Below are 26795 nucleotides of genomic sequence, written 5' to 3' on the forward strand. Positions count from 1 at the left end.
TGACATCTCCCCTTAGATCTAATGCCTTGGATCTATTTTGCCTTCTCTTTCTAATGATCTTAAAAAAACAGTAAATAAGCTTATAAAGACACACAAGAAACTTGTCAAATGTGAAAACGCTATTTCATTTAACGGTCTTTGTTTGAAAGAATATGGCGCATCTGGATATTTTTTGAAAAAGGATACTTTAAAAAAAAAATATCCAGATGCGCCATTTTCGCTTTTTGTGGTGTCTAATGTAACTGTTCAATTTCATATGGATCTGTTTTAGTGTTTTGTACCAAGGCTGACGAAGAAAGCTGCATAGCTTTCGAAAGCTCCCATTAAATAAAGTACCTAATAGCTGGTGTTCAATTATGTCTTCTATAACTATGTTTTGAACACTGCTATACTGAATGGATATTGTTGTTATGCTTTAGGGCGAGAAATATCAACGTAGTGACGCACAGTGTTCTACTATTTGTCAAAAAGGGTCAAAAATTTGGAGAAAAAGTATTAATGATTTATTTTTAGATTGGGCAAAAAAGTAAGAAATAAAATGACGATCAAAATGACAAAAAATGCGTCTGATTAACCCGGCAGTTTGCTGGGCCCTGGGGTATTTCCCCACCCGCCGTTTGCCGGGGGGAGGCGTTCAACGCCCCCAGCCGATAACTCGAGAACCAATAGGCGCAGCGAAACGCACGAGGCGGCAAACGAAAGAACACGACGAGACAATTCAGATGAATACTTGAAAGTTGAATTTCGAGATCACCGTTCGGGTCAAGGTCAGGTCAAACACTTGAAATCAGGCTTTCAGTAGCATGGACTTTAAAACCTCGCAATCGGTGCCTCTCGTCATAAACTCTGTCACAACTGTGCACAACCCTTCATATAAGTGCTAAAAGAGTGTCAGATCCATGTAGGGGTCAGTCAAACATAGGCCAGGGTCAAAGTCAAGTCAATCAGGTAAGCACATAACCCCGAAAATCAAAACTGGTACCTATTCGCAGCCCATGACACATGTTTTATGGGTACTTTTGGGCGTAGAACACGATGGTGACATTCATTTTATCATACGAGTACGTGGTTAGTTGAAAAAAGATCAATTTCAGAAATGCATGCATCATGGTCGTGAAGTAGTCACGAGAAATTGCCAAGATTCAGTTCAAGATTTTGGAAAATGTAGAACGATGATCAAAAATCATAGATAGCCATTGGGTTTGCCATGGTAGTGGCAGTGTAATGGCGTTTACAGCATGTCTGTATGTCTGTTCTGTCAGTGGATATCCATATCCATACTCCAGGATATTCATACACGTTTGCACGATATCCATACTCCAGGTGCAGGGGCGAGCAGTTACTTCTTACGAGGGGTGCGGAGTTGAAGTCAGAGTCGGAGTCAGAGTCGGAGTCGGAGTCAGAGTCGCCCAGAGTCGTGGCAACGAGCCAGGAGTCGGAGTCGGAGTCGGTGTCGGTCAGGAGCCCGTAGTGGAAGTCGGAGTCGGTCGGAATCGGAACAGCTCCATCACAACTCCGAAACACTGGCAGGGGTCCGGAGTCGGAGACGGAGTCGCCCGGAGTCATGGCAACGAGACAGGAGTCGGAGTCGGAGTCGGAACCGGATTTGGCGCCACCACGACTCCGCAACCCTGCTTCTTACCATCATTCATTAGGATAAGCCATTGCACGACTGACGAGCCGACCTGCTGCTAACGAAGCGACGGGTAGGTACGCCTCGGGAGATGAAGCTTCATGGACGAATTTGCGCACAAGTGCGCAGTTTGCTTTTAGGTTCCCCTCACGCAGAATTGAACAGAGATTTGTTCAGCCAAAAAGCTCAATGGAGGTCGATGGAGAACTTTTTGTATGTCCAATGAAACATAAACGTAATTTTGCAAATGTTGCTGTGGTGACACTGCAAACAGAATGCAATGCCGTTCCTGATTTTGAACAGGCATGGGAAAAAGAGTCACTCCACTCGATAGCCAACATAACAAGGATTATTTTGATATATAATAATCCAGTTTTACAACGTCATTGAGGTACTCCACATGCTACCACCAGCGCGGTTGTTTAAACCTCTGACGGCGCACCAAAAAAGCCACTATCAGAAACTCCCGATTCTACGTACGATAATGAACACTAAATGCGCAGCTAAATATTTTTTCTGCCCAATTGAAAACATTTAATCAATTTTCAACAGAATGACACCCCAAATATACATATATTCCGAAATTGCCCATGGCCATCCGTGAGGCCGTTTCCAACCATAGTGCGTCGGACCAAACCCAAGTCGCGCACTGTGGCAGGCTACCTAGGTGACAGGTCGCCGCGTCTCTCTTCTGTGTGGAAGTCGCATTCAGTGGTAGTGGTCCCACGTCCAGGCTGATGGTGACCCCGCTCTTCACTTCCCACGGGGGGCGCTCGCCTGCGATACTGGGTCGATAGGGGGGCCGACATGTATTCAGCTCGACGACACGGATCGACTGATATGCAACATGACCCTTTCCAGTCAGGTCATGACCTTGACCTGAGGTCAAATTTTCAAAATGACCTTTCAAGGTCAACAAATAGTTCATTCGAAGCGTCTCGACGAGAGGAACACGATGCTGCCAAAAGAAATGTCGTGGCTCTCTTGAGTCAAAAGTAATTGACGAAAAACCATTTTCGTGAAAACTGCTATTTTTACAGTTTTTGCCCTCTGGAGGCTAAACCATTGACCTGGGGTCAAATCTGAGAACAGTACTCAGAAAGGTCTGTAAAAGGGCTATCGTATGAGCTTTTTCGCAGCGCTGTAGCTCTATTGGTTCCCGAGGTAGCCGTTGGCAGTTTCCAAAATTGTTGAAATAGACAACATTTGACCTTTAATGACCTCTGGCGACCTGACCTTTGATCTGACCCAAAAAATGACCCAAGTTTTCGTCCTTATTTTTGACGCTCTTTCGAATGCCGCTTACCGCGTGTCGCTACGTGGCCCAGGAGCCGAGTTAGACGGGGGGTGTTCAGACCCCCCCCCCCCCCGGCCCGGCGCGGAAGTCGCGGAGCACCGGCCCGGCGCGGGTTAACTGTCTAAATGCGCCGTCATATTCTTTCTCATCAAAGGTTACATGCTTTTAAAATAAGTCTCCTTTTATGTATTTAAAAACGATTCGCGCTCTATTCAAGTTAGAAACTCTGCCGGCCTTTAGCTCCCATGCAGGCCTCTTGCCAGGTTCTAGACCCCAACGCCGGCCAGGCAGTTGAGGCCACTTTAGAGTCCCGAATGGGGCCCTCGAGATCGGCCTTACCCAAAACGTACCTATTCGTGGAATCCTTCAGAAATTGGCGTTGGGCACTCGGGAATCGGCAGGGGGCCTCGCCCCTCGGCCACCGGCATGGGGCCCCTTTGTATCGGCGTGAGGCCCTCGGATACCGACATGGCCCCCCCCCCCCCCGGATACCGGCGTGGGGTCCTCGGGAATCGGCATGGGGCCAAGGATATCACCGTAGGGCCCTAGGGAATCAGAGTGCGGCCCTCAGGCATCGACATGGCCCCTCAGCAAAAAAATTGCAAAAAAGATGCATAAGGTGTGCCGAAAACGGCCGCCGCCGGAGGGGGTGTTCAAACACCTCCCAGCAGGGCGCGGGTTAATAAAGTGTCGTTTTCAATGCTTCGTATCACTTGTCACCCGACTATCACTTGTCCCTCCAACTCCGACCCGTCACCCGGAGCTCGGAGTCGGAGTCGGAGTCGGAAAAGCGCTACCACGACTCCGAAACCCTGCTTATAAGGAGGTTGGATGGACCTCTTCTCCCTCGGTTTTTCGCGACGAGATCGGGAAAGCTGTCGATTGCGACAAAACTTACAATCATCTGAATTTTATAAATTTTACACCTACCATACAGTTACCAGCAAAAGTAACACTGCGTTGAAGGCTAAAAGTTGGGAACGTCTTCTTCGGGGGGGGGGGGGGGGCAAGTCATATAACACGCCATTTAGAGGGATACTAGTACAAGAGCGCGGCTCTGGGTCACCTAGTTGGCTAGTGGGGCACCTACACACCTCTACGCGCGCCTTGAAGACGGCCTTGTCCATGTCCTGGTCGGCAAGAGTTGTCGCCAGAAGCAGCAGCAGCAGCAGCACCGGAGCCGGCATCCTTCAGAAAACTATCTGCGGGAAGACCAGGACCGTCACGGCATTTGCGATACGCAGCACCAAACTCAAATCACAAGCCGTTTGGTCAAACATTGATACGCACCCCGCTGGGGGTCCCGGATTTCCAAGGCCTGCTGGGGGTGTTTGAACACCCCCCTCTAACTCGCTCCTAGGTCACTTAACGGTAAGCGGTATTCGAAAGAACGTCCAAAATAAAGACGAACGAAAACACTTCGGCCATTTTCTAGGTCAGGCCGAAGGTCAGGTCACCAGAGGTCATCAAAAGCAAAATGTTGCCTATTTCAGCATTTCTCGAAACACCGCCACATGTCTCGGCAACCAATAGAGTAACAGCGCCGCAGAAAAAAAACTAAAAATAACCGTTTTTACGAGAAAAAACTTTTGTTTGCAAATACCAAGGAAAAACGTCTGTTAACAAGAAATAATTACCAACATTTGAGGTTTGGATTTCACGAAACCTCCGAGCATGAATTTTGAGTTAACAATTTACAAACTATTTTACAAGAAAAAAGTTTGTACGAAACATCGAAATCCCAAATTTTCTGTTCCGCGAAGACCAAAAACTTGAAAGAAAACATGGTACTTAGAAACCCGAAATTCCAGTGGCCCTTACGCTCGGAAATTTGCTACTTTTTGTGCAATAATCCACATCAATCAATTATCTAAAACAAATATGCTATGCTGAGTCATTTTATGCTCTTTTTTTCTTAGCACAATCCCTACAGCTGTGTATGAAGCAGCTACCAGGGATTTAAGTTTATATATATATATATATATATATATATATATATATATATATATATATATATATATATATATATATATATATATATAAGTGTAGCCATGACAACGCCTATGTTTGTATGTTTACTGTACCTCATCATTCATTACTGCATTGTTTTGTTTGTTGAAGCAATGGATACGATCGAACATGTTTAATTTCTTGAAAATGGAATAGGAATTATTCCGAAACGTTGAAAGTGACCAATACAGATAATGTAGTGAATGTCGAACTTCTCGACTTTGATATTTTCTTTACCTGATGCGACAAAACGAACATTACGATCAATCGAACAGAACAACAAGAAGATAACGAAATGCAAATATGCCTTGGTCTTTAACCAAACGTGTATTAAAGAAAATATATTGCCAAAATACACAAATATATATATATATATATATATATATATATATATATATATATATATATATATATATATATATATATATATATATATATATATATATATATATATATATATATATATATATATATAAGTTTATATACAGGGTGACACGAAAAAACGGTCATCACCAAATTTCGAATAACTTCGGAAGTTTTATTCAGATCATCACCAAACTTCGGCAACTTAAGGTCACACCTATGTAGCATACATCCACCAAGTTTCAAGTCTTCACTACGAATACTTTTAGTACAGTGTGTGTTTTACTGACGCTCCACAATGTGCTCCAGGTGTGCGCCACGGCGCTGCAGGGCGTAGGCACACTTGCATCCGGCGGGCAAAGTTGTCGATAACCCGATGGCTGTGCACTTTACAGAGTGCAATGGCCTCTGGAGACAGTGCTCAGGGGGTGTGCTACCCCTGAAACGTTATTCTTATCGGGTTATCGGCAACTTTGCCCGCCGGATGCAGGTGTGTCCACGCCTTGCAGCGCCGGGGCGCTCACCTGGAGCACATTGTGGAGCGTCCGTAAAACACACACTGTACTAAAAGTATTCGTAGTGAAGACTTGAAACTTAATGGATGTCTGCTACATAGGTGTGACCTAAAGTGGCCGAAGTTTGGTGATGATCTGAATAAAACTTCCGAAGTTATTCGAATTTTGGTGATGACCGCTTCTCTGTGTCACCCTATATATATATACAGGGTGTCCCATAAGTTCGTTCTCACCTAAATTTTACGTTTTTAGGCTTTCTTGCTTAAAGGCACGCTGAAATTGGTTCGTAACTGAGCTTGCATGGTTGCCATGGCTGGTAGAAATATGCTCCACAGTAGCTAATTTCTGTAGACAAAATAGTTTTTGCTAGAGAGCCCGCTTCCTACAGAGACGGCTAACGCCGCAACATAGAGGTCTCCGATACGGGTACGTCTCAGTATTTAGTCAGCACGTGACCATTCGCGACGATTGAGGGTGATTGAGGCCTACCAGTCGGTAGCCAATATCCATCGCTAACTGGACGCACAGTCAGCAAGTGACGCCGATGATTTGTTGGGAGTCAATAACTGCAAGTTTATCCTCTTTCTAGCCAGCCCTCAGGAATGAGCCAAGTGGCCAAAACTGTGTGGCGCCAAAGTGGCCATCAAAAAGGTCAAAGGGTTAGAAAGTTGGTAAACAGACTTTTCAGGATGGATTACCAGCTGTCTAAGAGTGTTCTTTCGGGGTACATAACTCAAGGTGACTTAAGCTTTGCTTACCGGAGGGCTCAAAACAGTCAAAAACGTCTTAAAATGGCCAAACATGAGTTTCGTTATGCCTGAGGCTAAACAAAACTAGAGGGCTGATGACATCAACCAGGTCATCTGGACTAACTAGTCCACGTTCGAGATGAAACACCCGTCCAAACCCGAAAACAACCCCATAAGGGCGAAGGAGGAGGCCTTCATTTCGTCCCGTTATGTTCCTATGCAAAAGGCCAGGGTCACTGTGTTGTGGGGTTATAGGCGTTCTGGAGTTGATCAAGTTACAAGTGGCAACCCGGAAACAGTTTTGGGAAGCAGAATGCTTTTCCAAGAACATCTAGGAGGAATTTCAGCCCTCAAGCTGAACTCGAACCGCGAGTATGAACACATTTATAGAGGAGAAAATGGCATCCGGGAGGTCGTAGGCCCATCTTCAGGCAAGACAGTGCATCAGTGCACAGGTCAAGCAAAGCTTAAAAGCGGTGCAAGGAGACTGTGACAGGTGTTTGTGGCAAGATCACATGCCAGGCACCTCATCGGATCAAAATTTCATAAAAATTTGTTGGTTATGCTGAAGTTGAGGCTCATTGAAGCGTAGCGCTGTTCCAGCCTCGAGGAGCTCACGGCGCATGTCAAGTCAGTCTGGGTTAACTTTAAGCCTGCTATGCAGCCAAACATGCCGGTTGGCATGCCGCAGCATGTATTCATGTGTTTGCCTATTAAATGGGGAGCACATTGAGGGGTCATAAATATACCAAACCGCAATGTACTCTGTTTCACATGCAAACATAATGTGAGAACGAACTTATGGGACACCCTGTATATATATATATATATATATATATATATATATATATATATATATATATATATATATATATATATATATATATGTAGCGGGCTACATCTTTTCTATTAGTTTACTATTAGCTGTAAACTTTAAATCCTGGCACGACCGACTACTGCCCGATCCGGACACGCTGGCCGCGTTCCGTAGAGACCCTTTCCTTTGTTTTCCCGTGTCCCACGTCCCTATCGACACCGGCCGCCCATAATTTAGAAAGGACAGCAGCACAGAGCGAGGTAACGCGGAAGAAAGAGACGCGGAGACCAAGCGGGTCACCGTTCGTTACGGACGTCGTCACCTGAGGGCAGCACCAACCGGAAGGGAATATGATAAAGCCATGCAAGAATGCAGTTATGCAAAAAAAATCGACTCAATACTGGACGTTGCACAAAGCTGCAATTCAGATCAACTTGATCACCAAGCAATCCGAAAGTCGCAATAGTTTTATCGCCTGACCCCACCATATAGCATTCCAGCAACGACCAGTGCAGCAAGGACGTTTTTGGAATATAGACTGTCTAAATGATATCCAGAGGAAGTCATTGCGCTAGCAGCTCATGAGCTCGGAAAGCAAGTCCTTGTGGCGGAGGAGCATCTGAACAAGAGGTACAGCACCTAGAGTACGAGTGAGTGAGCAAGTGTAACGGAAACTAGAGACAACATTACAAAGGATAAATGGTTGCGGGCTGCCTACTGTAAACAAGCATTTCGATTTCAAGCCGCTTTATCAGAAACAAGCGCAGATCAACAATAACGGGCATCGTTCGCCGTTGAAGACTGGAACCGAAGAATTGTGCCATCTAATGCCTATTCAAATGCTTTCACACATTTTGGAAAGGCCGTTGCAAATGCAAAACCGAGCACGCCCTCAAACCACCGCAGTAAGAAGACAAAGAAGTGCACCTGAATCGGAGCCAGCACCCGGAACCAGGTCAGGAGAGGGCGACGCCACCCCGACCCAACTATAAAAAAGGGACCGCTTTACTTCGAGATCAGTTAGACCGGAGCAGTCAGACCGAGACAGTGAGACCGGGACGGGAGGACCGAGTCAGTGGGACCGCCGCAGTCGCGTCGGGATCACCGCGCCCGAGAAGCCATGCCGCCGGGAGACGGGCCAGTTCAGCCGCATCGCTGCAATCGTCCTGCTCCAGTTCTCTGCTAGTGCTTCGAGTGATGGAGACGCAGGACAGCAGCCGTCGACGAGAAAGGACGCAAGTGCAACTGCCGAGGTTGACGTCACACTCCAGCTGCTAATGTGAGTGTTCAATCTGAATGTTCGAAAGTCTGCTCTCCCTGATCCTATCTCCCCCCCCCCCCTGGTTCACGCCTTGCCCGATCTCTCCAATGATCGTTGTCAAGCTAATAGCAAATTGCTTTGATTTATACGGTCGGTCCAGACAATTCTAGTTGTGGTCTCCACTCTCCGCGATCGCCAGAAATCATTGGTGCAAAGCTGTATTGCGGTTTTGTTCTTGGGGTCTTACTACCGGATAAGCTGCGTTATAGGTGATCGAGATTTAGCTGAAAATTCACGAGTGCGTACATGTCATTGTTAGGATCTCCAGCTTACCATTTGCAGACTAGGATTACAATGGGATTCTCAGTGTGTTTATGTTCAACAGTGACGTTCAGTTGGGTTTGTGAGAGTTCAGGGCGTGGTTTCAGTCTCTTTTACAGTGATGTGAGCTGGTATTGCTGCGCCACATAGCGGGTTAATAATGAAGCTGTTAGTTTCTGTACGAACCTGTCAAAGACAAAGTTACAATTTAACCGGTTAGGCGTAAGTCATTTATTATTGGTATTCTGTTGAATTAGCGTCTTGACTTGGAACATTAATTAGACTGTATTTAAATTCAACGTGTTTAATTTAGAATACACACTAAAGCTATGAAACGTTCTGTTGTGGGCATAGTGGGAAGGATCGAACTCTTACAAATTTGGAAACGGGTGATTGGCCACAGGGTCAATAAGATCATCCGTCGAGATGTCATCAACGCTTTCCCACTCTGGTGTTTCGTGGAGTTCGCACTACAGTATAGAGGTTTACATTAGATACACACACACACACACCGAATACGAAGAGCAGAAGAAGCATGACACGGTGTCTGATCGGCCTTGGTCCAGCTGTTAATTCCGACGGGTGAAGCGGCGCGGCGGTGGGCCGCCCAGGTTTATGGGCTCAGGACTGCAAATTCAGGTCAGAATTCAGCTGTTAAGGAATTCAATTACTCGAGGCATGCAATTTTGGAACTAACGTGGTAAATTGTTCAAAGATGTTGGGTCATCATAATGTCACTAGGTCGTCGTAATGTCGTGGAATTATCGAGCGCATAGCCATCAAATGACGTTTATCATGGGCAGTCCGGGCGTACTGTTTGCATCACTAGTCGTGGGACAGAGCTGGCGGCGGACAGGACGGTCCGTCGGCTCTCGGTCGTAATTTATGGGAGATTTATTGACGCAGATTATTTCAGACCAGGTAAACAATATCAGTGAAATTGTTGGGGCTTATATTTTAGCGAACCTGAATACTCGTGGTTTTGTGGTTGCTGGTGACAATCATTTCACCCGACAAAGATTGACGAAAATTTAAGGGCTCAAGATGATACATTTGACCTTTCTATCTGTCATATTCGAGTGGCTACAAGGTATATTGCAAGCTGACTATCTTAGATCAATAAGCCGGAGTCTAAATGAGGAGAGGGTTTGTTTGCCCGGCTCTTATGTCGGAATGTTGACTAGCATGACTTAGACACAGAACTTCCTGAGAAATTAGTCCAGACCGGTAATGTAAGGTAAGGAGCACATCGTCTTTAGCAGAGCTATTCACGTTACCCACCGTGGTGATACCGCGGTTGTCGTTGGCTTCCCGCAGGATTATTTAGTGGGCAAAGGTAGGCAGGCTCAGAGGCATGAGACGGCGGATCCCAGCGGAAGTCAAGGATCCATCAGGAATGGTGAAGTGCTGGGTCACTGGTAAGTCATCCACAGGTGGTGCAGGAAGCCGTATGTCCCAGGAAGTCATCATACTTATCTGCATCTTGATCATCGGCATGAGCCAGGAGTTTCCGGCCACATCCGGTGATGGACAGCCTCTGGGGGACCGGGAGAGTCCCCCCTCGGAGTTCGTGAGTCCTGGTAACGTAAGACCCACGGAACCAGATGAGTTCCAGGCAGATAGTTCCAGGACATGGATACGTGAACTATGGTCCCAGGACGTGAACGGTAAATTCCAGGACGTGGACCGGAGGGAGCGCGAGGCCTAGCGCTCTCTCAAAAGGGAAACCAGCCGGGTGTAATTCGCGAATTCGCATCATAAGTCTATTGGACGTGTTGTGGATCCGACTAAATTACAAAGGTGAATAATTATCTGCATGCAATACTGGACGGCCCTGTGGCTTGGCCACCGGTTAGCGGGAGCACACATGGATTCATAAGAGAGACATTTATCTCGCCGGGGAGGTTATTGTTGCCAGACACCTAACACTATCGGAGGGATTTCGAGGGGCACTAAATAAATTTTGGTGAATAAATGAAGAGCGCTTGTATGTGAGAATGTGAGTGCGTATGATAAAAGAATGAATCTTAGATTAAGGCCGATAGGAGTTAAGTGCAGCTCGGTTAGGACAGTCACGACAATGATTCTCGAGGGCACTTAAATTCAGCTACGCTAATACGATATAAGTGGGCAAATTTGAAAAGGGTAGAGTAGACCAGTGATGATGAATTGGTGAGTGGACAAATGACCATCCAGTTAGTCAAGTTAAACGCCAACAAATGGCTTGGCAGTGATCATTAAGACCCCAACTGCCGTATCCGGCCTTTCTCTCACTGTGTCGATTACCCACGGGTTGGAACCTGTCCATCCTGCCCGAGCAGTGAAGTTACCGAGTCGACGTCTATACAATGCGATGATGATCAAGCCTCAAAATGAAAGCATCTCCCATCAGATGCATTTGTATGCCGGGTGGGCTTCCAGAAATCAACTTTACTTACGCACGCACTTCCAGTCGCCAACAGCACAATCCCAGCGCTTCACATTGACCCCGAACAATCCACTCCTAAAAGATCAACAAGAAAGTCTCCCCCCCCCCCGGAAAACAACCATCCCCCACTCCATCGCACCCCTGTTCAGTCCCCCCCCCGCGCTACATATATATATATATATATATATATATATATATATATATATATATATATATATATATATATATATATATATATATATATACATATATATATATATGTATGTGTATTTTGGAAGCAGATTGTTCAATAGACACTGATTATTGAATGTGACAGCAGCTTCATTGTTGATTATCTTCCTTGATACACCTTCGATGTGTCGAACTAGCCGTTTGTTTTCGGGTGAGAATCTGCTTAGAATGGAAGCGAAACTCATAATTGTAAAGATTGTCGGTATCATACACTTCGTGGTTTTCTGTATTTCACATATGTCGACGTTTCGTCATATCTAATGACATTATCAAGACTAAATACGTTGCATGACAGTACAATTATAGGCAATCAAGTAACACCGGTCATGGTACACTTAATCATCATTATCAGTTAGATACAGGCAGCAAATTACAGTAAATCCCCAGGCCAATGCGAATATCGCGCAAGAAGAAAGGAGACAAAATACCTAAGCCGAAAAAAAACATAAACATAACGTGCTTACATTGAACACGAACTTCTAACACGTCACCTCGCAAATGACAGCCCTGTTATATGAACCACTAAATCACCTGGCGCCTAGTGGTGCTCCCTCATAGAGGGCCAAGGTGCCCCTTGCATTAACTTGTCGGTTAATGAGCGGGTCCCGATCACGAATGTAAACGGCTTCCAGGATGTTTAGCCGTCAAACGTCTGAGCATTTGTCGAGGATGGAAGTGTTTTTGGTCATGTCCTGTCTGGTTAGTCTATGCCCGTGGTGAGTGTCACAGTGAGTTTTTGGGCCTCCACTTTGCAAATGCATCGTAATGCGCCGACTAAGTGAGGTTGTGGTCAGTCCAATGTAATTACAGTTTGGTCGGAGCGCACAGTCTCCAAGAGTGCATTTGTAACTGTATATTACGTTGGTCTGTTTCAAGAGGTCTGTGTCACGCGTCGGATTGTTTTTCATCAGAAGTGAGCGGGTGGTGGGATTTTGGTAGAAAATGATCAGTTGCAGTTGGTCACCTTGTGTCACTGGTCTACAGTGTCGCCGTACTATCGACCTCAAAGCTCGCTCGTCCGCTTTGTAGGCCGGTGACATTGTGTTCTTGTAGAAAAGTTTATGGACACTAGCGTCTTGTACAGGGGTCTGCCGTCCTTGTGTGTACACTGTCACTGCGTCACGTATGTGTTTGTCGATTGCTAGCACAGGGTAGTTGTTATTAGTCAAAATCTGCTTTACTCTTCCCATCTCTTTATGGACGAGCTCCCATGTCGAACAATGAGTCAGAGCCCGTCTCACATATGCCTTGATCACACTGTCCTTGTATCTGTCGGGACATTGGCTGGCCCCGTTAACGGGCTCTGACTCGACGGGCTCTGACTCATTGTTCGACATGGGAGCTCGTCTATAAAGAGATGGGAAGAGTAAATCAGATTTTGACTAATAACAACTACCCTGTGCTAGCAATCGACAGACACATACGTGACGCAGTGACAGTGTACACACAAGGACGGCAGACCCCTGTACAAGACGCTAGTGTCCATAAACTTTTCTACAAGAACACAATGTCACCGGCCTACAAAGCGGACGAGCGAGCTTTGAGGTCGATAGTACGGCGACACTGTAGACCAGTGACACAAGGTGACCAACTGCAACTGATCATTTTCTACCAAAATCCCACCACCCGCTCACTTCTGATGAAAAACAATCCGACGCGTGACACAGACCTCTTGAAACAGACCAACGTAATATACAGTTACAAATGCACTCTTGGAGACTGTGCGCTCCGACCAAACTGTAATTACATTGGACTAACCACAACCTCACTTAGTCGGCGCATTACGATGCATTTGCAAAGTGGAGGCCCAAAAACTCACTGTGACACTCACCACGGACATAGACTAACCAGACAGGACATGACCAAAAACACTTCCATCCTCGACAAATGCTCAGACGTTCGACGGCTAAACATCCTGGAAGCCGTTTACATTCGTGATCGGGACCCGCTCATTAACCCTCGCCCGTAAACGGCGATCTGCCACCTTCGCCCATGCAGGGGGGGGGGGTTGGTGCGACCCCCCCCCTTGGCGTTTGAAAACGGAGCGTCGTAGAGCTTAGCGGAAAAAACCAACGGATTGCTCTCAACGAGATCTCGCGATTGGTGGTATATTTTTTGGTCCTAGGTCAACATTTGACCTACTTTTGACCGGTCAAAGGTCAAATTTTCGGAAAAATAGACTTTTTTCAACTTTCCGCGGCGATTGCGGCAAAACGGTGGGAGATATCGACTTGAAACCTTCACTATCGTGTTCCTTGATCAATTCTCCATCGTTTGGTATGTATTTCGTTTCCCTAGCTCTAAAAATGGCGCGTTGGGAGCGCCGGAAGTCGGCAAGGTCACAGTCGGCGGCAGAAATTCGAAAAATCAAAATTTAAATTTTTGAAATCTGATTGTATTTTTGGATTTGGAAGGTCCATTTGCTCCCTATAGAAGCTAATATTGCTGCATATTCCCATTGAGGTGACAAGAATTAGCAAAATAGTGGTTCGGGCGCTTTTCAAAAATAGTACCGGACGCTGTTCCTCTTGTGACGTCATAGCTCCGTGACCTGACCTGACCCGGTCAAGTTTCTTATACCATATGATAGCCAATACTTGCCCCAACATGCATGGGAAGTTTCATCACGATCCATCAACCGATGTCCGTACCACCGGCAGGAAACCTCGGGCGTTGGCACTCAGTTTGTGAAAATCCGGCCGGAGGCTGTTCCCTTTGTGACGTCATAACTCCGTGACCTGACATGACCCGGTCAAATTTTTTTTATCAAAAGATGCGCAAGGTTTGCCCCATAAGGTACCCAAAATTTGGCGGCGCTGCGCGCCGCCGTTTTTGCACTATTTCCGAAAAAAAACAGGGGGGGGGGTTGCACCAACCCCCCCCCCTACATGGGCGAGGGTTAACCGACAAGTTAATGCAAGGGGCACCTTGGCCCTCTATGAGGGAGCACCACTAGGCGCCAGGTGATTTAGTGGTTCATATAACAGGGCTGTCATTTGCGAGGTGACGTGTTAGAAGTTCGTGTTCAATGTAAGCACGTTATGTTTTTGTTTTTTGTTTTTCGGCTTAGGTATTTTGTCTCCTTTCTTCTTGCGCGATATTCGCATTGGCCTGGGGATTTACTGTAATTTGCTGCCTGTATCTAACTGATAATGATGATTAAGTGTACCATGACCGGTGTTACTTGATTGCCTATAATTGTACTGTCATGCAACGTATTTAGTCTTGATAATGTCATAAGATATGACGAAACGTCGACATATGTGAAATACAGAAAACCACGAAGTGTATGATACCGACAATCTTTACAATTATGAGTTTCGCTTCCATTCTAAGCAGATTCTCACCCGAAAACAAACGGCTAGTTCGACACATCGAAGGTGTATCAAGGAAGATAATCAACAATGAAGCTGCTGTCACATTCAATATATATGTATATGTATATATATATATGTATATGTATATATATATATATATATATATGTTACAGGGAGTATGCGATTTCAGTTAGTTTGCAACGACCCTAGGGTGGTTGTAACCTCCCTGAACGATCAGTTTGTTTGCAACGACCCTAGGGACGTTACAAAATAACTGCTCGTTCCGGGACGTTGTAACGAAACTAGGGTCGTTGCAACCTCCCTAGTTAGTATGCAACGAACCTAGGGTTGTTACAAAATAACTAGGAAGTTTAAGAATTCATCGAGTCTCGTTTCACAGGAGGGCCGTCAACAATCTTGACCAATGAAAATGTTGTTCAATCTAATCTCGTTCAGTTTAAAAGAAAAGGAGAACAAAATTTGAACATTCAGCTCAGGAGTATTTCACGACGGCCATCTAGTGCAGATTTTGTGCAGATTAGGTGCACATTTGGTGCAGTTTTGTGCAAATTAGATGGACATTTGCCAGGAAGCCCTTCGTAAAAACGGTCATTATCCGCTCCTTTCCAGACTTTTTGTGATTATAAACGTTCAAACATGTGAAATGATGGTGGTCCCATGCATTATGGTGGGTGTCAAGGTCACGTGAAGGTCAGGTCAATGTCATTGACCTTTGATGACCTTAGCTAACTTTTTCTGGGTTCATATATATTTAGGCTAGTTTTTGGAGCTGATTTTGAATTTAGCACCCATTTGAACATTAACGAAGTAATTTTGGCGCCTTCGCACCATGTCACGAAGCTGCCAGTGATGGTTGACACCTACTATGGACAGCTAGCAAGACGCCTACTGGTTGACCTGACCTGACCTGACCTGACCCGACCTGGCCTAAAAATATCTAGACATAATCGGTGATCAAAGCTAATATGAAATTCGTGATCAGCGCCCCGAAAAAAAACTCGTAACAACCTAACTCTCCAAAGTTTTAACAGGTCCCGATTTTCCCGACTTTTTAGTCACTGACCTGACCTGGAAGGTCAACCCATAACCTATCCCCGCCCTGTGCGTTTGCGGCTAGCAAAACACCAATAAGGGCGAGAGTTAACACCGCAGGACCTGTTGGTTTTCTACATACGCGCCGGCCGAGGGGAGGGTTGGTACGACCCTCTCGTCGTTTTTAACCCCTGATGGAGTTAAAGCGTCGCGGAAAAAACGAGCGTGTGTGCCGTTAGGAGACACAGCAACAAGTACCCGAGTTTAAGATCTCAGGTCAACCGGTGACCTCTGAGGTCAGGTCAGGTGACCCAAGACACGGGTTCGGTTTTTGATTAATAACTTCTTTAAAAAAACAGTCGCTGAGCGCGATTTTAGCATCAACGTGCTCGCCTTGCTTACGCACATCGAATGGTATACTTTTTGTTCGGGTGAGGTCAACTTGAGGCGTTGACCTCGGGTCAAGGTCAGGTCAAAGACCCCTAGGTCGCGAAATTGGTCAAAGGAGGTCATGTTGCATATTATTCGATTCGGCAGGTCTTCCTGTGTCCATCGGTGGCTTAACCGTCTCGCTAGCTCAGTTTGATCGGGAGTTATTGACGAAAAGCTCGTATGACCCTAGTGACGTCATAAATGACGTCATGGAACGTCAACAATGCAAAATTGAAGCATCTAACCTTGCAAGGAGTGCATTAAATCACGATCCGTGTGCTTGAGATAGTTTGAGATCGTTCCCGGCGCCAGAATAGCAGTTTTCATTTTTCTCAATGGACTTTTAGTGGTGAGGTCACGTGACCGACCTGACCTCATGTGATTTTTAGGAAAAATCCTAGAGGTACAAGTTGTGAGACTTCTAGAAGATGCACGTACTGTAAGCTTCATCACCCTGTAAAAACTCCTCATGGGACTGAGGGCGTTGCGAAGTTGCGGATCTGAGGACCGTCCACTTATGACGTCATAGGTCAGTAACCTGACCTGACCTGAAAATCTGGTTGATATCACGAGATCCGGCTTGAATCAAAGGTCAGGTATGCGTAGTTTCAGCTCTCTGTTGCTGGCGTGTTCGGAGCTATCGCGAAAAAAAAAACTTGGGGGGGGGGGGCGAGGATAAAGCCAGGCTGGGTTGGGTAAGTTTGGGTCAAGTACTCGTAGTAGGCGTCCCACCCGCACCACCTGTTTATAGCAGTTGTACCTAAACCACCAGCGACAGCTTTGTAGCAAGTTGTATTGGCGTTACAACTACACCTACGTACTTCTCAAATGTCTCAACGAATGCTGGATTCAAAATAAGCTAAAAAAAAAAATCCCTTAAAATCGTAAAATTTGAAACAGTCACCCGAAGTCACCAAACGTCAATGACCTTGACCTGGCCGACAACTGACAATTCAACTTGAAACACATCATGATGCATGGGACAACCATCAGTTCACATGTTGGCACGTTTATATGTAATCACAATAGAAGTCTGGAAACGCAATTTTATGTGCGCTAACATAAATGGCAAATCATTTCGGTCTGCCATGGTCTCAGAAATCAGATCAAAGATCAAAGGCCATTAGTTTCAGGATCATGAACTCGTAGATAAGTTCGAGGACACTCAAAGTTTCGTCACGATCGGCCGCTTTTAGCGCGAGATAATCGCGAAATAAAACGAGGGGTTTTATCCGACCCACACCCCTAAAAGTGTGAGGGATAACCCGCACACGGATAGTGACGGATATCCATCACACCTACCCCAGTAACTATATTTTCTACATGTAAGCATATGCTGGCGATATAATGCAGCCAAAATTATCACAGTTACGTGCTTTGTCCCGGGCACCACATATTATACTCCTTGGCTGAATGTTCAAATTTTGTCCTCCTTTTCTTTTAAACTGAACTATGTAGATTGAACAAGATTTTCATTGGTCAAGATTGTTGACGGCCCTCCTGTGAAACGAAACTCGATGAATTCTTAAACTCCCTAGTTATTTTGAAACAACCCTAGGTTCGTTGCATACTAACTAGGGAGGTTGCAACGACCCTAGTTTCGTTACAACGTCCCGGAACGAGCAGTTATTTTGTAACGTCCCTAGGGTCGTTGCAAACAAACTGATCCTTCAGGGAGGTTACAACCACCCTAGGGTCGTTGCAAACTAACTGAAATCGCATACTCCCTGTAACATATATATGTATATATATATATATATATATATATATATATATATATATATATATATATATATATATATATATATATATGTGTGTGTTACAGGCAATGTGTGGAATCAGGCATTCTATAGAATGCCTGACCGACCAGGCATTCTATAGAATCCCTAGGTATTCTATAGAATCCCTGACTGCTTAGGCATTCTATAGAATCCCTAGGTATTCTATAGAATCCCTGACTGCTTAGGCATTCTATAGAATGCCTGGCTTAAGCTCCCAGGCATTCTATAGAATGCCTAAGTATTTTGATTGTCCGAAACACACTTCGAAAATTAGGGGTCAGTGGCAGTAATGCTATTTGTTTACCTAATTTTCATTGTTGGCCTAGGCCGGTCGTCACCTCACACCATTTCAGGGCAATGAGCTGAGAGGAAGCGAGGGAGGTATTGGGCTATGCCGACCACCAAATGGTGCGCCGCAAGCAGCAGCTGATCCAATTCCGTTGGCACGGGAGAGCCACGGCGCAAGGCACGCGGGAGAGTCACAGGCCAACCAGTCGCTTAAACGGTTACCCTCGGAGGATTATGCTGCTACAGATACGAAGCTGCATTAGAAGAGTGTTGGCTGGGAGGGTGGACCGTAGGCTTGAATCGAAAGTGATTGCGAATGACGATGGCTTTGTTCTGATGTTAGAAATGAAGGTGAAAAATACACCAAAGGTCACATTTTATGTCGTCATAAGCACTTTGTGTAACGACTCTCAATATACATACATGGACAGCTCAACCTACACCGTAATGTCAGGGAATAACCTGAATAAATGGTTCATTATTCCACGTCTGGGCGGTGGCCCGGCCGTAACAAGAGCCGGATTAGGTGTTGTTCGATCTCCCCTTCCAGCTTGACTTCTGGGCCATGCGGTATTCGAAAGGTCGTCAAAGACTCAAAATTATGAAATTTTACTTCAGTTCTTCTTTGGCAATGTTCGAAAGGGTGCCATTTCTAAAACAAATAGCTAAGAGATTTTTTAGGTCAGCCCAATTTTTGTCCATTTTTGGCTCGTAGCCGTTTTCTCCAGTTTGACCTTAAATCAATTCCTTGGAAGGCAAACACCTCCAAAAATGGACGATTTGTCAATTTTTTCTGTGTAATTTTTTTTACCAAAGGCGTTTCCGATATTGACATTACCACCATCGTCTTTCTAGCGTTAAGATAAATACTCCGTGAGTTTGCAAACTCCCTAGTGAGTTTGCAAACTCCCTGACCGGTCAGGGAGTTTGAGAAATTCCAGAGCGATTGGGCCAAATAAAAACAAGTGTGCAGCATGTGGGTGGCATAGTCATACGTGCCGTCCGTGATGTTAAAACAAAGGCGGCTAGTTGTAGGGCCTCGCACGCTGACAAAAAGCTTATAGATCATATGCACACCATAAATAACTTTTTTATTTTAAACTGCTCAGTGATCTATCCATGCATGTACCGCCTTATTTAGTCATACATTTATTTAGTTCACGTCCCAATTAGATCCGTTCCACTCAAGTGTGGCTATTCAAGAGTCAGGCTCAATATCAAACAGCTCACTGTTGGTCACTTATGCTAAACTACAGGCACACGCACTGATTCACGCCCATTCCCACTCCGCCATAGACGTGTCATCGAGAGCCGGCGCTGCTGGCAGCCAGCCCAGGTACGACTGGCGCACGCTGCTTGTTTGTTTTTGTTTTGTTGGGTTAGGCCCTTTCGGTCTGACAAGACCATTTCAGAGCCGGACGAATGATAGGAATTAGGGGGAGACATTGGTCTGGGCAGGCACCCTACAGAGTCGCCGGGGCTGAGCCCGTCCGAATGGACAGACCGACCAGCCCCCCCCCCCCCACCCAAGCACTTTCTGCACCCGGCTACGGGGTGCATTCGCTCGGGAGTAGCGGTGCCGCTCAAGGGAGCAGCCCGCATGAGATAAAGGTGCCTGTCCAGCCCGGAGTGGGGGGGGGGGGGGTTCGGCGTGGAGGAGAAGGATTTCAGTATCCTGATTCCTGAGGATGGAAACGACGGAACGGAGGAGCACGTTGCTCCGAACCTCCCCTTTACATAGCCGTGAGAGTAGCATTTTTTCGGTAAAACAATTAAGGATCTGTAAGCTTTTTGTCAGCGTGCGAGGCCCTACAACTAGCCACCTTTGTTTTAACATCACGGACACCCACATGCTGCACACTTGTTTTCATTTGGCCCAATCGCTCTGGAATTTCTCAAACTCCCTGACCGGTCAGTGAGTTTGCAAACTCTCTAGTGAATTTGTAAACTCCCTAGTGAGTTTGCAAACTCACTGATGGGTCAGGGAGTTTGCAAACTCCCTAGGGAGTTTGCAAACTCACGGATTTCTCAAACTCCCTGTAACATATATTATATATTATATATATATATATATATATATATATATATATATATATATATATATATATATATATATATATATATATATATATATATATATATATATATTTCATTGAAGACGACAGCATGTTTTGTGTTGTTTAACTTTTTTGTTTCGTTTTCCAATCGCCGAATGACATCAACCAATGATGCCAATGGTGATAGTTTTGAAACTGATGTCTATGTCAAATAGACGAACCTCGGCCGATGTATGAACGCGAATGGTGACTGCACCGATGCGTACAAAAAAGGTGTAGTTCGGGCCTATGTCAGGCGGGCGATAAAGCATTGCTCAACATGGCAGCTAGTTGATAAGGAGCTCAAGCGCGTCAAACAGATGCTCGTCAACAACGGGTATAGCAACACTGACTTCGACAATATTGTGCGCGACATGCTGGACAAACACATGACAACATCCAGGACAAATGACAACACACAGCCCACATCCAACAACATTGACATTTATTACAGAAATACGCTCACATCAGCCTGGAAAAAGGACGAGAAAGCCATTCGAGACATCGTGCACAAGAACGTAAGACCTGTTCAAGAAGACCAACAAACTCGCCTCAAAATTTATTACAAAAGTCCTCGAACATCTTCTCTCGTTATGCGAAACAATTTGGAAAACATATCAACACTTCAGCTCACCAATGTAGTTTACCGTTTCAAATGCTCTACCGGGGACTGTGCAACCCGCAACGTAAGCTACATTGGATACACCACCACCACTCTCAGCCGACGACTGACGATGCACCTACAAGACGGTGGACCAAAAACACACTTACGAACCGAACATGACATGAGACTGACAAGGGACATCCTGACTGCCAACACCACAATTCTAACACGGCAGCACGACAAACGCAGACTTGCAATGACTGAAGCCATTTACATTCGTGACTCAGCCCCGATTATCAACACCCAGACTAAGACCGTGACAAGCCTCCCTCTCTTTGACAGACAAATTACTTCTGTAGTTTAAAAAACATGTGAAATAGTGACACTTGAATCTATGTATATTGTATGCTATGTAAGTATATTGTATGCCATATGTATATGTACGTATATTGTATCCTATGTTCAAATGTCATGTATTTTAATGAGGGCAAGAATGACGTGTATCCAAGAAAGTGGTGCCGTATGTACGAAATAGCGTGTTTTATCGTTTGTGTCATTATGCTAGAGAAGAAAAAGGCATCAAACTGTGTAATTACTGATGATGGTCAATGTAGACCGAAAGCTTTATTAATTTTCAATAAAACGATCATGTGACTCGAATTTCGCCCATTCAGTACCTATAACATCAAATGAACGCGAAAGTTATTTTACAATTGGTTCTGAACATCTTCATCATTGCTAATTTTGGGCAACTCTTATTTCAAGTTTCTCCAGAACAGCGTAATGTCATAATCATATATATATATATATATATATATATATATATATATATATATATATATATATATATTAGTATATATTGGCAGCGTATTTTCCAGTATGCATTGTTCATTGAACTTGACAGCAGATTCTGCTTTAATAAGCTTCTTGTTCAAGTGTTCGATAGATCGAATGGTTTTCTTGACGTGACACGATACTTGTTTAACAATCTCATTAAAAGTTGTCATATATTGAGTTTATTCAAGACTTAAGCTTTCGAAATTATCACAATTTCATGATCAAAAGGTTTCAGGGTTTTTGTTTTTATCAACAATGAGATGCAGAGTACATTGCAAGTTAAAATTCTAAGTAAAAGAAAATCGTGACATGGTGAGTAGCCATCTCCGTTGAAGCAATTTCTTGGCAGTGAGGAAAATGGGTACATGTAACCTACAGATATGGGTCATTCATTAACATCTACACAGTGCACTGTGCACATCCACAGCGTCAATGTTGAGGACAGTTTCCATCTAAACCTAGTTCCAGAGAGACAGTGTTGTTGTAGACTGGCACTGTTTGTTTAGATGAGGGCTGTACTCTCGGATGTACAGGGCCTCTGTAATCCATATTCTTCTATGGTCATTACACGAATGGATGACATCCGTGTTTTCGGTGAGCGTTTTGCGTGTGATGTCTTGTCCGTGCTCCTCTTTTGCGTGCTTCTTGATGGCACCTTCCCTGAGGTGCATTGTTAGCCGTCGAGAGAGGCTGGTCGTCGTAGCGCCAATGTATTTATCGCGGTTGAGGAGTCTGCAACCTCCTTCAGGGCAACTATACTGATAAATCACATTGGTTTTCTGTAGATGGTTGTTTTTCTTCGTTCTGGCTTTTGTTTTTTGCATGTTGTTTTTCAGCACAAGACTTGATGTTTTGGCTGTGTTGTAGTATATGACGACATTAATACGTTTGTTGGCATCTGTGCTTGTGACGTTTGATGTGATGATGTTTTTCACGATACGTTCTTCAAGCTTGTAGTCAGAGTTCATCTGACTTCGATAGAACAGATTGATGTTGTCTTTCTTGTCTGATGTAAATTGGTGGTTTTCATGAAGTTTGTTGAGATGCGACCTAATTTCTGAGCTGACTTGTTGGTTGCTGTACCCGTTGTTGACCAGCACTTGCTGTGTTCGGATCAGCTCGCTGTGCATTGTTTCCCAAGAGGAACAGTGTGTGATCGCTCTTCTGACAAAGGAGCGAATCACGCTAGCCTTGTACCGTTCTGGGCACTCGCTTCTAGCATTGAGACAGCTGCCTTCGTCAGTTGCCTAGTATCTTCCTAGTATCTTCCTAGGGAGGCGGAGAGGTGGAAGAATATCACCACTGTATACATTATCAAGAATGATGTCTATCGTTTGTTCCACTGCACAGTGGGGATTTTTCCGATCTAGCACGTATTTATTCGTAGAGGGCAAACCATAGGTAGAATTGTAGCTAGGTTGTGCATAGATGTTGGCTGGTGTGTCCTGGTGAGAATTTTACCTGTAAATGTGCATAATCAACATAGTATAGGGGGTTCAATTGGACCCCCCCGCTCAGCCGTTTGGCCCCTGATCAAGCTAGAGCTTCGCGGAAAAGTCAAGCGTGCTGCCTATGACGAAATTAGGCCGAATATATCCAATTTCAAAGTCCAAGGTCATAAGCTGACTTTCCAAGTCAGTTTAATGACCCAACTAAAGTTGGGAAATCGAGACCTCTTGAAACTTCGCAAAGTTAGGGTGTTACGGGGTATTTTGGGGTGCTGATCACGAATTTCATGTTAGTTTTGATCACAGACGATGTCTTTATGCATTTAGGTCAGGTCGGGTCAGGTCGAGGTCAGGTTAGATCAATTAGTAGGCGTCCTGCCGGCCATCCATAGAAGTGTCACCTACTACTGATAGCTTCGTAACATGGAACGAAGGCACTAGAACTACTTCGTAAATATTCAAATGGCTGCTAAAATCGAAATCAGCACCAAAAACTACCCTAGAAACAAGTAAAACTCGAAAAAGTGAACCAAGGTCATCAAAAGGTCAATGACCTTGACTTGACCTTCACGTGACCTTGACTCCCACCATTATGCATGGCACCAACATCATTTCACATATTTGAACGTTTAAAACCACAAAAAGACTGGAAACCGCGGATAATGTGAGCTGGCATACGCCGAATCGCGATTCCGGCCAAACATGGTCTCGAGAAATATGCCACAGGTCAAAGGTCAGTTGGGTCAGAGTCATGAAATTTTTAGGTTAGATGTAAAATTGATGATCTCGAGGGTACCGAAAGTTTCGGCGCGATCGGCCGCTTTTTGCGCGAGTAATTTGCGGAAAACCATGGGGTTTTATCCGACCCCTTCCCCCTCCCCCTCCCCACAAGTGCGATGGTTAATAAGGTTACGGTATGTATAATTTACGCTTGTCATCCTATTCCTAATGAATGTGTCTCAGAAAATATGCATCATATAAATCACGAAGTAAAATTATTCGCCTATGTCCGGAACATACCTATATCGTGCTGTTTGCCCTAGCGCTCCTCGAGTGGGGTGTTAAGATACTCTAATGTGAATATTCCGTGTTCAGGCAAGTTTCGGCAGCCAAACTAGGCGTTGTCTTGTGCAGAAGAAAGTGGCGAATTTGATAGGATATATTTCGGAGTGGAAAAGTGTGGAGAACATTGTTGATTTCCTACATTTGTTTAGAATACCATTCCTCCAATATGGTGTCTGTAAGGGTTTTTTGTAAAGGGCATTTTTGTGACCTTAGTAAGGTTGTGGCATACTTTCTGTTTGCCATTCCATTCCTAATAAAGGTGCCTTTCAGACGATATGCAACTTTAAGACCTCGCTAGATTAAAACCAACAGGACAGGACAATGAAATTGAGCTATACTTTCGGGCCTTGCTGAGCCCATTGAGTAAGCACGCATGAGTGTGAACTTTGGGCGCATTTTTCCTAGTTTTGCTGTGGACATACAGATAAAACAATGCCATATATGAAAAATTCAGACATTTCTTAGCCCTACTGACACAAAAAATAAACAAGAATCCAAAAAATATTTTTTGAATTAATAGGCGCTAGATCGGAAAAATCCCCACTGTGCACTGGCACATTCGTGAAAAGGCTCTCTACATCCAGCGATGCGAGAACACCATCGACTTGTTTCTCACGAAGGAGATCGATCAGTTCTTCGCTCGATTTCATAGGAAGATACTTCAACAGCTGCTCATGATCTGCACCACAGAATCGCCCTTCAGAGGACCCGACGGCACCATCTACAGACAGAAGGATGGCGCCGCGATGGGCTCACCCTTAGGTCCCCTCTTCGCGAACTTCTATATGTGCTCTGTTGAGAACCGTATCCTGGAAAACCCACTGATTAAGCCAAGCATGTACGCTAGGTATGTGGACGACATACTTATCTGTGTCAGAGATAAGGCACAAGTGATCGCCCTCAAATCAACCTTTGAACAGCAGTCGGTACTGAAGTTCACTTATGAGATGAGTGTCGAGAACAGACTCCCCTTTTTGGACGTCAACATCGAAGTCGCGAACGGCAGGTGTGTAACATCGGTCTATAGGAAGGCAACTGACGAAGGCAGCTGTCTCAATGCTAGAAGCGAGTGCCCAGAACGGTACAAGGCTAGCGTGATTCGCTCCTTTGTCAGAAGAGCGATCACACACTGTTCCTCTTGGGAAACAATGCACAGCGAGCTGATCCGAACACAGCAAGTGCTGGTCAACAACGGTTACAGCAACCAACAAGTCAGCTCAGAAATTAGGTCGCATCTCAACAAACTTCATGAAAACCACCAATTTACATCAGACAAGAAAGACAACATCAATCTGTTCTATCGAAGTCAGATGAACTCTGACTACAAGCTTGAAGAACGTATCGTGAAAAACATCATCACATCAAACGTCACAAGCACAGATGCCAACAAACGTATTAATGTCGTCATATACTACAACACAGCCAAAACATCAAGTCTTGTGCTGAAAAACAACATGCAAAAAACAAAAGCCAGAACGAAGAAAAACAACCATCTACAGAAAACCAATGTGATTTATCAGTATAGTTGCCCTGAAGGAGGTTGCAGACTCCTCAACCGCGATAAATACATTGGCGCTACGACGACCAGCCTCTCTCGACGGCTAACAATGCACCTCAGGGAAGGTGCCATCAAGAAGCACGCAAAAGAGGAGCACGGACAAGACATCACACGCAAAACGCTCACCGAAAACACGGATGTCATCCATTCGTGTAATGACCATAGAAGAATATGGATTACAGAGGCCCTGTACATCCGAGAGTACAGCCCTCATCTAAACAAACAGTGCCAGTCTACAACAACACTGTCTCTCTGGAACTAGGTTTAGATGGAAACTGTCCTCAACATTGACGCTGTGGATGTGCACAGTGCACTGTGTAGATGTTAATGAATGACCCATATCTGTAGGTTACATGTACCCATTTTCCTCACTGCCAAGAAATTGCTTCAACGGAGATGGCTACTCACCATGTCACGATTTTCTTTTACTTAGAATTTTAACTTGCAATGTACTCTGCATCTCATTGTTGATAAAAACAAAAACCCTGAAACCTTGTGATCATGAAATTGTGATAATTTCGAAAGCCTAAGTCTTGAATAAACTCAATATATGACAACTTTTAATGAGATTGTTAAACAAGTATCGTGTCACGTCAAGAAAACCATTCGATCTATCGAACACTTGAACAAGAAGCTTATTAAAGCAGAATCTGCTGTCAAGTTCAATGAACAATGCATACTGGAAAATACG

At 44.8% G+C, this 26795-nt stretch overlaps 1 protein-coding gene across 3 annotated transcripts in view; it reads right to left on the reverse strand.

Moving 5' to 3' along the window:
* LOC122378890 (selenoprotein M-like) overlaps positions 1-26795 on the reverse strand; it is a 122547-nt gene that overhangs the window by 23601 nt on the left and 72151 nt on the right. For 2 of the 3 annotated variants that reach the window (XM_043360525.1, XM_043360526.1), the window contains exon 2: positions 4025-4132. In XM_043360525.1, the coding sequence (XP_043216460.1) occupies positions 4025-4117 (93 nt within the window). In that variant the 5' untranslated portion in view covers positions 4118-4132. The remainder of the gene's footprint in view (positions 1-4024; positions 4133-26795) is intronic. The other variant, XM_043360527.1, reaches the window with a different exon arrangement.

The sequence above is a fragment of the Amphibalanus amphitrite genome, unplaced genomic scaffold (genome assembly GCF_019059575.1).
Source record: "Amphibalanus amphitrite isolate SeventyFive unplaced genomic scaffold, NRLGWU_Aamphi_draft 000067F_arrow, whole genome shotgun sequence".
NCBI lineage: Eukaryota > Metazoa > Arthropoda > Thecostraca > Balanomorpha > Balanidae > Amphibalanus > Amphibalanus amphitrite.